Here is a 15224-nt window from a genome sequence, read left to right as displayed (position 1 = left end):
CTGAAAGGGTCATTCGATTTCGTTTTATGACCAGTCAAATGTACTGTTGCGTCATTCGATTTAACAAAATAATCATGCAATTTAACAATTCAACAAAGCAGCATTCAAATTCGCAGGAGCTTTTTGAGGCGTGTGTTTAGTCATTCAAATTCATTTTTGGGCAGTCATTTCTGGAATTTGTGCAATCTAAAAAACGCTTTGTTAAATTTTTGTTTCCTTAAGAATGTTGAAGGCATAAATACAGTTCACTTTTTGGCACTTGAGTCACTTTGCCGATGTACTTCGAAGACGAGCTTTCGCTACAGTTTTACACGCATATTTCTAGAAATGGCAGCTCGTGGTCGCTACGCTAGAGTGGCCCAGGTAGATCGAGAAAGGTTGATTGAGGCCTTCGAGGGAAACCAGCAAGACTACCTTGAGCTTGCGGTCAATTTGAACATCAACAAGTCCACAGCCAGATCAATTGTTGCAACATATTTGAGGACTGGAAGGCGAGAGACGCTGGCAAGAGGAGGAGCAACCCACAGCAAGATGGATGATGACATGCGAAACCATCTGCAAGGCATCCTTGACGCTAACCCCGTCTTGACACTTCAACAAATGAAGGCTAGTTTGAGTGAGCATCTGCCAGAGAAGCCCCAGGTTTCTACTGCCACCATAGCCAGGGCCTTGGATGGGATGATGATTACACTGAAACTAGTGGAGGACGTCCCTGATGCAAGAAATTCCCCTGAAGTTCTTGATCAACGCGTCCAGTATGGTGAGTGGTTCCTGCAGCATGGTGTTCTGGCGCATCTAGTCTTCATTGACGAGACAGGTTATAACGTCTGGACTCGACGCTCCCAGGGTAGAGCTCCACGAGGGATCGCTGCAAGACGAGTCGTCGACAGACAACGAGGGAGAAATTGCAATGTCACCTTCGCTGTTTCTAGTGAAGTAGGCTTGGTGCACCACCGAATCGCATTCGAAACTGTGACGCGAGAGAGATTCGAGGAGTTTCTTGCGGACACAATTCAAGAGTGTGATGAAGTTTTCCCAGACGACGAACCCATTTACCTCATATACGACAATGCGAGGCCTCACGTGCGAGCCCAACTCCCTGAAGGTGCCAACCCAATGATCCAGCTGAAGCGCCTCCCTCCCTACTCCCCATTCCTGAACAGCACAGAGATGGCACACTCTGCATTCAAGGCTGCAGTTAAACGTATCCTTGGGTTACCTGAGTGGCAACAACGTGTCGGAGACAGACAGGCTGCCCAGCAAGCAGGAATGAACATGCAGCAGTGGAGGTGCGATCTCCTTCAACAAGCAGCCATCCAGAGCGTTGATGTCATCACCCAAGTAAAGTGCATGCAGTGGTACAACCATACCCAAACATATATGCCAAGATGTCTGGCACGCCAACAGATTGATGGTTGAGGAAGAAACAACATAAACAATAAAACACCAGGAAAAACATAAAGAAACACCCCATTCAAACACAATACAAATTTAGGTCTTGGTCAGTTAACCAATAAAGATCCCCCCCCCCCAAAAAAAAGAATGAAGAAGAAAACAAAGAAGAAGAAAAAACCTCATTGGCCCCATGTAAAGTCTACTGGAAGCATAAATAAAGAAAACAAGGTTTGCCTGAATTAAAGTGAAGATACGAAACAGTTGCCTAGTACAGTTTATCTGTTTATTCGTATTTCTTTAGTCGTACTTATTTGAATTCTCTTTAAGCGAAATTGATTGCCTCTTTACGAAATTGAAAAAAATTAAATCAGTAAAATCTCCAGTCGAACCAGTTTTGCTAAATTGAATGATGATTGTGTGTCACGAAAAAGAATGACGATATGCTAAATTGAACACAGTGCTAAAGGAATTTGAATGCCTCAAAACGAAATTGAATGGCCGAATTCTGAATTTGAAACGCAGTAACAACTGGAGAGGCAAAATAGCTTCAATTCGAACGCTTGAAAATTAAATTGGCTGCTCATTTGCCGAAATTGACCGAGAAAACCTATATTAAAACTAAATTATTTTATTTGCGCGATATCGGTCCTTTTCCTGGAGCAAGTCTTACTGCCCGTGTGCCTGGAACTTATAGTTGTTACTCACTGTCTGGACTTCCAGATTGCGACATCGTGCATTCGCTTCACTGATATCCATAATTTGCTAGCACATTTTTCTCAACCTCGTCCCCAGGGCTTACTTATTTCCTACCTCGTTTCCTATAGTAAGGTAGTGATGGGCGCGTACTGCTCGACACCCCGGGGACGTGGTCATATTCTAAAAATTACTCGATGACAGGCGGGAAAGTACCTATAGCTAAGAAGTCGATGACGTGTTACAGTCAGTCATCGTGATTGGACCACGGAATCGGCTTGCTTTGCGACGGTGCGTGTACACGTCGACTTAAACTCATTCCTTTGTTGGACTCGCAACAACCAACAACAACCTCCGAATGGGCCAGCAAGATCATCACAAGTCATGTAAGTACATTGGTGTTATCAGTAAAAACAGGTCTATAACGGACATTGTTGGATTAGATTATCGGTACAGAATTTATGTAAAAGTACGAGTTAATGTCTTGTGTTTTCTCCCCCGGACTTTTGATTGTAAATAAAGCATCTCGGTCGAGCTGTCCCGTATAAAGAGCTCAACTTGAGACACATACGGGCAGCGTAGACATGTTTATCCCCCCCCCCCCAAAAAAAAGAGAAGAAACCAATGAAAATTTGCCCAATTATATCTTGTTGGGATATTCTAGGGGAAATTGTGTGAAACTTGGGCTGGGGAGGGGGAGTACGCCGGCCCACTTCGTCCAGCAAAAACTGTGCCGTGGAATAGACAGGTTAAAGGAACTGACCTCCCTGTTCGCACCATGGGGGCCGATTTCATAGAGCTGCTTAAGCACAAAATTTGCTTAAGCACAAAAAAAAGAGCTGAATATAATAAGTTTACCAGCACAAACTCCAGGCGATTGTTATGCTAAGTAAACAACAGCTAAATAACAGTCACAAACTCACAAGCAATGTACATCGCATGGGGTTTGGGCCGGTAACCTGATAATAATAAGCAAGTGTTTTTGTTCTTAGCCCTAAGCAAAATGTGTGCTTAAGCAGCTCTTTGAAATTGGCCCCAGCTGCTTATAAAGCCATTGCTCTCGCAAGCGCTTAGCATTCTGCCCGCTTAATTCTCGGATACACGCCATTTAATTTGCAAGTTTCCCCGCGAGAAAGCTCGTCATTAATTTTGTTAGGAGATTAAATCCCCTGATGACATCGCTGTGTTATTATATAGGGAAAACCCCTTATGACTCTCGAGTGAGAAATCTCGCGATTGAATTGACCCAAAGCCCTGAATTGCCAACAAAAAACCCTAGACTTGATGACAAGTCGTCATATAGTCGTATTTTGTCCGTGAACTTCAGCATCATTTGGTCTGGGAACCAGACTACGCGCATTGCAGCCACAGCGATAGTTTGCGTGCGTGGAGCCAGTAACCGGCTACCGTACTCAACCAATTACCGGCTTGGCACCAAGTCTAACAAATACCTTGTGAAATCGTCGTCACAGCCAGAATTCCCCTACATTGCGCAGTTGAACTTGAAACTAACTTCTCAAGTTCAAGAGGCCAATCAGATAATTTTAGCGCGATAGTAATTCACGATACATTTATATCCGAATAAAGGAAAACTAGTAATCGTGTCACTTTTTTAACTATAGGAAAGGTAAACGTGATTACTTGATTACAGGTTTCTATACAAAGTATATCAAAGACCCTAAGTAATTAGTAACATGTAATAATATCCCCCCTTTAGTGCCGGATCAAGGGCTTTACACATATTATTAAGATAAAATATATATATTTTTTATTTCACAGAAAAACACAACATGAGTTTTACGGGGAGCAAGAGCCAGGCCGAAGCGGCAAATTCTTTCCGCAGCCTATTGTCCAACATCTTGCCGGACCTTCTGCGTGAAGTCGATGGCTCGTCAAAGGTGGAGAAAGTCAAGGCGGCGTTGAGAGACGTGTCGCAGAATTACCGAACGGGTCTGTCAACGGCCTCCCTCCGGTACCGCACGGACTGGAAGGAAGCAGCTAACCGCTGTGCCTACGTGTTCGTGTATCTGATACAGCACTGCAACCTCGTCTTCTACTCTCTGATGCAGGCCTCGGAAAGAGGAACAGTTTCTGATTACTGGAGCGATCTGTCCACACTGAATGTCTGTAGTGTTGGAGGGGGGCCTGGGTCTGACCTGGTCGGCTTGACCACTTTTCTGGAGCAAAGCCATGTCTATCCCCGGATGCTTAACTGTCTCGTCTTGGATCTTTACCCCACCTGGAAACGGGCTTGGGACGCCATTGCCTATTACCTTCCACGTCAACACTGGGTCAGTTACAAAAGATGCGACCTTGTCGGAGACGCAGGCCTGAGTGCTGATGTTCTGCAGTTCGTCCGTGACGCCGATCTCGTCACCCTGGTGAAATCCTTCTCGGCGGCAGCTGCCTTCCTCCGCGCTGACAGGAGTCGAGGGAGCGCACTGCGGGCCATTCTTCGTGAGATCAAGCCTGGCTGTCACGTGCTGTACATTGACAATGACCACGACGGTGACAGTCAGTTTCGTAATGACTTCGCCGACCCTGCCGGACTCGACCTGATGTTTGAGGAGCGTGATTTTCAATCTGTGCCTTCTGGTTCTTACTCGGAAATCGTGAACAAGTACTGCTCCGCTCTGGACTTTAACCCAATGAAAGGATGCGACGTAAACATCCAGCTGTACCGTAAGAAATTCCCGGTAAAGAAATATGTCAGCAGTGGTTACACGTACCACACACCCCAAAATGAGATAGAGGCCTGCTGCTGCGGTATATTTGGGGGGTTACTCTGTATTGCTGTTTGCGGACTTATTGGTTACGGTGTCTACCGGCTAATTAGGTATATATTTTAAATATAATTCTCATAGGCCTAATTAAAACATATCTATAAGGAGTAAAATACCCGCCCTTTAAATTTCATGCACCGTTGTGGGAAAAACATTTTGCTATGAGAATTATAATACATGTATGAGGGAATTGGAAAGATTGTGAAGTTTTAAAATAAATTTTTAGTAGTTATCATGTTTTAACATGCAATAAAATGAAAAAAAGTTTTTCCTTTTTATACAATTTTCATCCATTATTGCTATTGAATGTATTTGTAGATTCTTTAACTTCAAGAGTGTAAATATATAAAAGTATTTGTGTTGTGAAACCGATTTTAATCAATTTTGATTTTACAGTAAAAATGTAGAACGACCTGTGATAATGTGATCGTCCTTTTTAACAGTGAAACAGTGTAACAATGTAATCAGTGAGTGCAGTTTTCGAATATTGACCAATCCGGGCACGCAATCAATTCAGTCACGTAGGCCCCCTTCAATGGCGAAAGCATTGTGTTAGCTATTGTTCAGATAATCTGTCATTGGACACTGTTAATTGCATTGAAATGGGGCCTCATGCGTGAACAGTGATATCGTGCCCGGATTCGACTGTGTAAAGTCTTTCTAATAACATTAAAGTGTACACAAACTGTATTGTAACTGCATATTCATGATGCACTTGTTTGTCAATACAAAAAGTCATGTACGTAAATACATTTTGGTCGAGTGTACTGACTTATGTCTGTCCCTCGGGGTGCTTGTATGCTTGTTTGTTGTTGTTGTTGTTTGTTTGTTTTTTTGGTTGTGTTTAAAAATGATTGCAATGTACAACATTAAAGCCACGTAGGCCATATGATCATTTGCAATTAGTTGGAAAGTTATAGGCCTACCTAACACTTTGATGAAAGAAGCCTTGATCACTGAGTGATCAACTTAAAGATAGGACTGATATCAAATACCTTATGAAATTATTCCGCCTGAAATAGTATCGTTTGGAAGGAAACTAACATTGAAGATTAGCTCACGCGGCACACTACTTGTGCACATGTTTCTCTGTTTTCTCAAAATGTATCCACTGAGCTGATATTGCAACAGGTTAGGCCAAAAAAAAATAGTCGGTCTCTGGTCAGACTGAAGTTCCGGAATTGATGCGGCGACGCGGTTTTTTTTGTGGCTCTTTTTATTTCAAGCTTGAATTGTACAGACAAGGTGGGTACTATTTTGCTTTTTTGTGTTCTCATTGTGCATTGGTGTCCTCCATAATTTGCCTTGGTGCCCTTTATCATTTGCCTTGGTGCAATTTCCCAATTCCTTGGTGCTCCTTGGTACAAAAATTTGAGGAGGTGCGGTAATAGAGGGCGCTGTTGTAGCTTCCGTGTTAATTTGAAGGAAAAAAAAGGTTGACGCGCATGATTAAAATCGACGCGCGCGCTGACCAGAGACCGAGTATTTTAATTTTTTTGGCCTTAATTGTTATGCACCCTGGCCTACCGGGGAAGCGGCATAGCCAGGGTTCTGACCACATAGGGGGTGGAAGGGCTGGGGCTGGATGTTACGGGGGAGGGGAGGGGGTCCAATTTCTGTTAAACACATTAACCATAATGGACCGATCCAGTAAGCACCGCCCCATGGTGTTCTGACCAATCACAGCCGTGATTTATGTCCGACGTGCGTGCACTAAAGTCCGACATGCGTGCACGCGCGTATGATGCGCGCGGAAGGAAAATGCAGCGTGGCATTGGAGAGGAGCACGTGTTAATTTGCCCACGTGCGCAGTGGGAGGGGCTTACTGGATCGGTCCATTATAGTGATCAGTCATTTATATAGTGATCAGTCAAAGATTTATATTGCTTCCTATATACTCCCTTTTGAAGACCAAACTTGGTTTTGGGACCGTGGGGCCTTCGGGTTAATTCGGCACAGAAAGTCCTCAAACTGAACAATTCTGATATTTCCCGGCCCGAAAATATTTCAAAAAAGCAAGGATGAAAGAAGTGGTGGGCTAAGGGATGCTCCTTATCCATTCAAGCAGCGGAACGGCATCCCAGGACTATTACTTATTTATAACAGTCGCTGCTTATCAATCATGTTTCTTTAACTGTTGGGATAAGTGGAGGAAACTGAGGCCTTTGTAATTCTGTTAGTTCAGAATGACTGTTGGAAGTGGGTGGGATGAGAAATACCACCCTCTATCCGAACTTAGTATTATCTCGAATACTGGGTCATCGGAACCGCAGCAAGAAACATCCTGGCAAAAATTAAAGACACAAAATCAACAGTGGTTTCGTTTTCCTTTCGATCGAACAGAACAATTAGTACAAACCGACATCAGAGAGCAACTAACTCTTATTTGTTTGTTTATATTGAAATACATGTACTTTAAAACAACGATCACTCCAGTGAAAGCTCCTTGTCCATTCAAGCAGCGCAACGGCATCCCAGGACTATTACTTACTTATAATAGTCGCTGCTTATCAATCATGTTTCTTTAACTGTTGGGATAAGTGGAGGAAACTGAGGCACGAATTTGTAACCTTTGTACTTCTGTTATAGTTCAGAATGACTGTTGGAAGTGGGTGGGATGAGAAATACCGCCCTCTATCCGAACTTAGTATTATCTCGAATACTGGGTCATCGGAACCACAGCAAGAAACACCCCGGAAAAGGTTAAAAGACACAAAATCAACAGTTGTTTCGTTTTACTTTCGAGCGAACAGAAGAATTAGTACAAACCGACATCGGTTGACAGAATCAAGGATACGGCAATGATGTGCAATTTTTTTCTTGGCGTTTTAATCCAACACATTAGGCTAACTTTTGTACAGCATGTCACACGACGATTGCTGGTCATGCTGCATTGGGGAAGCAGTGGCATTTTAGCGCTTGTGTTCAACAAGGATACGCATAAATAGACCTAAGTACAATTTACTTTAAATTTTTGAATCACTTTTGGAGATAAAAACTAAAAATTAAGCTCGATTTCGTTCAAAGAAATATGCGGGACTTGGGCGAGTTTTTGATGTGACATGAGTTACTCTTGGTTTTGCGAAACTCCTTTTTGTCTGTCAATAATATTAGGGATTTTTTTTGCCCTTCACCGACATATAAACACTGTATACCCAGTGTGTGTTACCTCCCTCCTTTTTATCTTGAAAAAGTTGAGTTTACAGGGTGTGAAGAAAAAATTGATTACTTTAATCCTGTTGACATACCGTTTCTTTCTCGACATTGTCGACTACAATAGTTGCATCTGTGTGTTGCCTGCTCTGACATGGTATGTCTGCGTTCGTTTGGCTTTGACATACTCTTTCTGCCTCTTGTCTTCAATTGCTGGAATTGATTTCCTGACAATGAAGCGCCATTTACTTCGGTCCAGAGCATCTCTCTCCCAGTTGTTGTCATCCATGGCAGTGTTCTTCATATATGTCGCTTGATCACATCTCTGTTACGGAATTTCCGTCCACCCTACTTCCTCCTTCGACGGCTTTCAGCAAGCGTTTCTCAGACATTCTTTTGACCAGTGCGACCGTAAGGTCACCGCCAAAATCTGCTAAATGCACTTCAGAAATCTACGGAGCCCCTAAAGGGACATCCAAAATTATTTTTTTTTTATCTCGTGCGCACGACATAATATCTCGTGCGCACGAGATAATTATTTCGTGCGCACGAGATAATTATCTCGTGCGCACGAGATAATTATAAGTATTAACGGTGCTTGCTGCACGTGCAGCGGACGAGTTTGTGTGTAACGAAAGCAGCGTGTCAGGCACTTTACGCTATACATTTCAAGTCATATCAGTTAAAGGACGGGGATGTTTTTTTAGGGGGCCGCCACCGGTGATTATTTTGTCCAGTTTTGCCTTTTTCTGAGAGAGAAGTGTTTTATGCAAAAAAGAACCGGTACGTGCTGGCAAAAATCAGGGAATTGGTGGACAATAACAAGAAAATTGCCGACCTGAATTAAAATTGATTTAAAGGGGAAGGAAATGAGGATTTATTATCAGCATCAGCAGTTTGAATGGATGCGAGTCAGACGGTCTTACTCTCCCTCCCATTTTAAACGAAGTCTCATTACAAAGAATGAGTGGGAAGTAGCGAAGGATGGTCGACCTTTAAGGTTTCTAAGGGTGGGAATAAAGTTAAAGCCCCTGCCCAGAGCAATCAGTTCAATGATTGACAGCTTTTTAGCCTTCAGCAGTGATTTTCTTTGCCTCATTTTTACGCTTTTTTGCAAATTACGGGACTGGTCAGATCTTTCTCCGGCTGATTTTGGTTGGCTTTTGTTGATTCTCCTCGCCATGCCCAAGCAGACTCCGATGGGTGTGTTTATAGTGGAGCTGCTTAGGTCCATTTTTTGGCCCAATTCGTGCACTTTGTTTTAAAAGCATGGAATTTGGCATGTGGGGTCAAAAAGGGTTAGAAATCATTTTAAGGGTGCAACCTTGTATTAAAATTACCATAGACACCAGTGCTAAATGCCCATACTTCAAAATTCTTTTAAAAATACTCAGAACTCTCACATGTATATAAGCTGCACAGAACATGTCATCTTTCATTTTCTGTTTATTTTTTGGTGGGTTGACCATTGACTTTTCGAGATATTCTCACCCAAAGAAGACGTCCCCTATTTTCCCCAAAGCGGAAAAGTAGCCATCTTGAAAAACGATCCCTCCACAACATGGCAAAATAGCGCCACTTTCGAGCCCAATTGCATCCAAAATGCTCAGAATTAGTAAAAAGATTTGGAGACATTTTCGAACGATTTTTCCACGACTTTTAGGTCAGCTTTACCAGTATTTTTTCTTCATTGCATCTGATGAAGTAGTTGTTGCTACGAAAGCTTATGCACACATTTTTCTTTAGTTAGTCATTAAAGTGCTACATTTGTTTTTTTACTTCTGCTAGTATGATTGAAATGTTAAATTATAACAGAAGAAGAAATTCTAAACTTCATGTCTGTGAAAAAAAAATCGCCGTTATTGATGCCGAAACGTCAATACTGGTAATTGGAAGCTTTTACGGGACACAGTGCAAATACTTCACCAATATTTCTGGGTGCCCGATTAACAGTTCTGTTGTTTGTTTAGAAATGAGTTCGTAGGGTTCACAATTTAAGTTTGCGTACGTATTGCCCGTGGCCCAATTAGTGTTTCTTTATTACGGCGGACGCACTAAGAGGGCAGTTATATTGGTTGTGGCAAATTTGAAGAAAAAAAAGAAGAAAATACTTAACAAAATAACATCGAGTTTTGCCCATGAGTACTTAAGAAAGTTTCAGAAAAAGGGCAAGATCTTGAATTCTTTTTGGAAAAATCAAAAGGGAAAGAGTCTTAAATATCAGATATCAGATATCAGGTTGACCAGTATCTCGGGACATTTGAAAGGCGGTGCAGGGGAGGTGTGAGGGGACATTATTGACACTTCTTTTTAACTCTGAATGCTAGCCGTACAAAAGTCTGTTCATAATGCAACTGTACCGAAAGAAAAGAAAAGCCTACAGGAGTAAATAAGAACCTCCATGTCGATTTGTCATTGATTATCTTGTTAATTTTGGAGTTTGTTTTTCATTTCAAGTTTTTTTTTTGGGCCGGTGTCTTCTTGATCATGAAAATAGTAAAGGCCTCACTAACTTACCATGACTATAAAATACTCCGTCGTTGAGGGCGCAAATTCATCGGCAAAAGAGTTCACACAAAAACAGTCGGACTTGTGACAAGTCTACGGAACGTGTTCTGCTAATGTTGATCCCAGACTTTGTTTTGCGGATACGAAATAGTCTGGTACTAGCTAGTTGCGCATTCAACCACAAAATGGTACATGTATCGCTGAAAAACGATTGCCAGCTTTGACCCCTATAACACAATACGCCCACGAATACCTGTAGTCACGCACAGCAGCCTACATGGAATAATGCGTGTATTCATCTAGGGTTCTTTATGCAGATAGTATTTTGCAATAGACGTGAACTTTGTGGCGTCGGTTTATTCAGGACTACGTGTTCTAAACCTGACAAGAAAGATAACAACGCCCAAAAGAAAAGTCTTTTCCTCACCGAATCACGATGGCAGAAGCAGAGGCATCAGAGCCGGTGACATCAGAACCCCCAACTGAGGGAGAAGCCAAGACTGAGGAACCCACCGTGACAGATCCTCTCTCGTCATCGGAGCCCGAGGCGGCATCAGACCCACAACCAGGTCCTACTGGTACTGAAAACACCACAGCGGCATCAGACCCACAACCAGGCCCTACTACTACTAGTACCGAGGACACCGCGGCGGCATCGGAACCGCTACCAGGTCCCACCGGTGATGAACACACTGCGGCGGCATCAGATACACCACCGGTGCCCACCGCAGAGAACGCCGCGGCGGGAAATGCAGACTCCCCCGCGGATCTGGCCGGCACCTGGCACCTGGCGAGAAACGAGCACTTCGATGAGTTCCTGAAGGCCTCCGGCATCGGCTTCATGAAACGCAAGGTGATCACCGCCCTCCATCCAACCATCGAAATCAAGCAAGAGGGAGAGGTGTTCACGTTCACGTCCAAGACGCCGATGGGTAACCGGGTGACCAGCTTCACGGTGGGAGTCGAATACCCCGAGACCAATCCGTTGTGGGGGGACAAGGAGCACCGAGTGATGCCTGAGTGGCAGGGGGCTAAGCTGGTCCAGAAGGTGGTTCACGGTCCAGATGATAAGTTAGATAGGAGCTTCGAAAGAGAGATAGTTGACGGGGAGTTGGTTATCACCATGCGACGTGGGGATAAGTCTTGTAAGCGGATCTTCAAGAAGAAAGATGTATAGACTCCTGCCTGGTCTCAAGACACTGGACATTGCCAGAGCTTTACAGTATAGAGTCAAGTCTATAAGACGACTTGGCCTGAGTGAAATCTTACAACAAATTCCTGGCCTCCAAGTTAATAATGTCCTGTCGCAGAAAACCAGCAAGATACTTGCAACGTATACCTTCTGCTGTTGACATTCCTTGACAGTGACTGATTACTCTCGGCAGCCATAAATTACATGGTTTGTAAACCATTTTTAAAATTACATATTAATCTTTGTTCGGCCGAATAATTATTTTCATGAAATTCATAACCTATCGTTCCTAAAACGCTGGGAAATCATTGTTGTGCGGCTCAATTTGATATAACTTTTTTTATTATCAAGTATACAGTGGATTTTCATCGGTAAAGTGGAATTTTCGTCAAATAGACTTCAGAGAATCAGAAGGCACAGGTGAATCAAATTTATTAGATATACATTTGCTTATAAATTTGCTTTAAGTTTAAAACCAATTTTCGAAAGTCATAAATTTATTCAGTAAGTCGACTGAGATTAAAAAAGGTTAAGCTTTCTTGTTTAGATGATGTCAGCAATTAGAAGGGTTTTCGGTTACTTTAAACCTTAAAGGGAAAATACAACATTTGCAAACATCAAAAAATAAAACTACCAAATCATTTTGAAATACCTTGCTGGACTGTTAGTGAATGACAGTGTAAAGCATCCTGTAAAATCATGGCACCTGGTATACTGTCATTTTCAAGAAAAGTGGTATTTTTGTATCAATTTCCAACGCTGATCGGCCGATCAGCGTTGGAAAAAACTGGCTTTTTTTCAAATACTGGCCCCAATTGACCATCGCACTTGTTTGCAATCGATTACAAACCTATGAACGGGTACGAGCCAGCTAGACTGGTTCCCTGACCTTACAATACCCCAATGTATGTAAACTGCTCTGTTTCTTCTTATATGGAGTCAGGGAACCAGACTACAGGAAAATGATTGTTTTTCTTGGTATTTATAGCATTTTCGAACCCAAAACCTCAAAAAAGTCAGTGTAACTATATTTGCTATATATTTCCAACCCCCCAATTCCTTCCATTTCTGAAAATTACAGCAAAAGCAAATGATGTATATTCCCTTTAACTTCTTGAAAAAAAAAAGATATTTTAAAAAAATTATGGAAAACAAAGGGAACTCATTTTGCACGTATGGGTGCTGTATATATTCTGTCAGAGAGGTATGTTTCGTGAAATGTTCATATGCTTAATGAAACTTTTTTTATAGTGTGTAATATCTAAAAAAAAAAAAAAGAACATGAAAGAAAATCGAGGTGCGTCTTTTCTGTATCATTCATTGTCTTTCTAAAACAACAACCCGTTTATTTCGATTTCAATTTGTGGTATAGTGGCCCAAGAAGTTATAAGACTGTGATAACCTAGTAATATAGCCTACACAATGCAGTGGACAAAATAAAGAAAATGATCTTTGCAGACAATCCTCTAATCAAAAAGTTTGTGAGATACTATCAAGGACAAATTCTTTTGATGTGCACGAATGGTGTAGTGTGAAGCAAAAATGATTAACAAACGATTCCGTGTGCATGTGCTGTCACATAAAACAATCGATATAGCCTATTAAGATAGATGTCAAAATAATGTTTGAAGTAATTTTGTTTGGATGATGTCTACTGTGGCATATCGGCCAGAGCACCCATATTAGGCAATTTTCGACAACAATTGCCAAAGCAGTTTCATGTATGGCTTTATGCCAAAATGAGTCAAAGTCACGCGCCTCATTAAATATTTCGTCAGACGCGACCCGTGTTGTATTTATTCCAGTAACACAACCCTGGACTTTGGGTCATGGTATTGAATCAGTGACTGCAGGATTTCCTTGCAAGCTCAGCTAGCTAGAGCCCTGTATTGACGCGATTGCAATGGCTGGCGAAACTACGGCTCCAGCTGTGGATCTGAGCGGCAAATGGCAGCTGGACCGGAACGAGAACTTCGACGAGTTCCTGAAGGCTGCCGGCTTCGCATGGATCACGCGTAAGCTGATCAACTCCGTGACTACTGTGCTGGAGATTGGACAGGACGGCGACCGTTTCACCATCTCAACAAACACGCCCGTGGGTGTGCGGGTGACGAGCTTTACGCTGGGGCGTGCCTACCCGGAGACCAACCCGATGTTTGGGGACGGGGAGCACCGCGTGTTGGCCGAATGGGAGGGCGCCAAGCTGGTACAGCGAGTGGTGCCTGACACTGCCTCGATTGGTGATGTCGACGAGGTTCCTCGGACCTTCGAGAGGGAAATCGTGAACGGGGAACTGGTTGTCACAATTCGCCGAGGGGACGTAGCGACCAAACGGTACTTCAAGAAGTTGTAGACAGATAATTATGTTCTACGCCGATTTTATTACAGCAACGATCCAACCTTGCAACATTGAAATTAGCGAAAACAATGAATGATTTTGCAACGGATATTTAATTTTCTTAAGTCATGTTAATCAAAACAGATTTTTAACAACGAAGACTTTGAATGAACTCAACTCATGTAATTCAGTATTAGGGTTTTTTGCCCTTCAGTGTGCTACCTCCAGTGTTGGAGTACTCGTACTTGAGAATAACTCGAGTACACGCAAGTACTCGGCCCGTACTCGACTACCAGTACTCGAAAATTATTTGGAATCGGGCCCACACTCGATTCTTTGTAATCGAAGTTTGGCACGGACGCGTTGGTTTGGACTCGGTACTCGAATCCAGTACCCGAGGGAGTACAAAATAATCGAGTACTTTTTTTTGAAAATCGACTCTATAGCTCATCCTGGACGCAACGCGAGCCCGGTGGCGCGGCGCGGTTGCAGTCTGTATTATGGTGTCATATGAAAATCGGACTCGTATGAAAATCGGACTCTTTTTCCCTTTTATTGGTTAAACCCTCTACGTGACCGGTTCCTCTCCTAATTATCTATGCATGAGCATGCGCAATACCACCAATGAGTCCGTATTTCATAAAACCTAAATTCATGCTACAACGGCCCAAGATGTAGACTAAAAAGACTAGATGGGCAACGCGTGCACACGCCCCCATTATCTGTGCGATAAATGTGCGCCATTTTTGTGGTCTCTCGTGGACGCGCAAAAAAAACCATAAAGTCATACAGCTACAAATAATGTATCTGTCCTCTAGCACGTGACCTAGCTCAACGCGCGCGAAGCTAGAAATGCGCACAGAGTATGTACGCGCTGCGCACACATGTGCCGCTTTCCGTTTCGGTTACGATAATGATATTTTCTGCAAACTTATAAACCTGTAAACCTTTACATTGAGCAGGCCATTTACCCAAGAGCAAAATTCAGTAAAAGCGTTTGCTTAAGTATTATTCAAACAGATGCGAGTAAAAATGCTTACAAATTGGCAGTAAATGCAAATGCCAGTTTTTATTTGTACGAACTATAGTATTACTTGTACTTAATGAACTTTGTTAATATTAATTTTTCGCGATTAACATTAATAAAAGCAGTAATTTTTGT

At 42.6% G+C, this 15224-nt stretch overlaps 3 protein-coding genes across 3 annotated transcripts; all 3 read left to right on the top strand.

Moving 5' to 3' along the window:
• Positions 1-2019: 2019 nt before the first annotated feature.
• Positions 2020-5624, top strand: LOC119743014. Its single transcript, XM_038219321.1, has 2 exons — positions 2020-2474; positions 3868-5624. The coding sequence occupies exon 2, from the start codon at positions 3879-3881 to the stop codon at positions 4935-4937; it is 1059 nt and encodes a 352-aa protein (XP_038075249.1). The 5' UTR covers positions 2020-2474; positions 3868-3878; the 3' UTR covers positions 4938-5624.
• A 5043-nt stretch (positions 5625-10667) lies between these two features.
• LOC119742379 (sodium/calcium exchanger regulatory protein 1-like) lies at positions 10668-12285 on the top strand. The gene has a single exon (XM_038218277.1). It carries the CDS (start codon positions 10969-10971, stop codon positions 11707-11709), a length of 741 nt encoding a protein of 246 aa, XP_038074205.1. The 5' UTR covers positions 10668-10968; the 3' UTR covers positions 11710-12285.
• Positions 12286-13415: 1130 nt separating this feature from the next.
• On the top strand, positions 13416-14598 carry LOC119743540 (sodium/calcium exchanger regulatory protein 1-like). The gene has a single exon (XM_038219966.1). The coding sequence runs from the start codon at positions 13628-13630 to the stop codon at positions 14075-14077; it is 450 nt and encodes a 149-aa protein (XP_038075894.1). The 5' UTR covers positions 13416-13627; the 3' UTR covers positions 14078-14598.
• Positions 14599-15224: the final 626 nt, after the last annotated feature.

The sequence above is a fragment of the Patiria miniata genome, unplaced genomic scaffold, assembly GCF_015706575.1.
Source record: "Patiria miniata isolate m_02_andy unplaced genomic scaffold, ASM1570657v1 HiC_scaffold_6, whole genome shotgun sequence".
Lineage (NCBI taxonomy): Eukaryota > Metazoa > Echinodermata > Asteroidea > Valvatida > Asterinidae > Patiria > Patiria miniata.
Note: the sequence above shows the minus strand (reverse complement) of the source record. Positions and strands in the feature narration are given on the sequence as shown.

What these genes read in the sequence shown, in the direction of transcription:
- LOC119743014 (XM_038219321.1), top strand. Translation starts at nt 3,879, where the DNA reads ATGAGTTTTACGGGGAGCAAGAGCCAGGCCGAAGCGGCAAATTCTTTC.
- LOC119743540 (XM_038219966.1), top strand. Translation starts at nt 13,628, where the DNA reads ATGGCTGGCGAAACTACGGCTCCAGCTGTGGATCTGAGCGGCAAATGG.
- LOC119742379 (XM_038218277.1), top strand. Translation starts at nt 10,969, where the DNA reads ATGGCAGAAGCAGAGGCATCAGAGCCGGTGACATCAGAACCCCCAACT.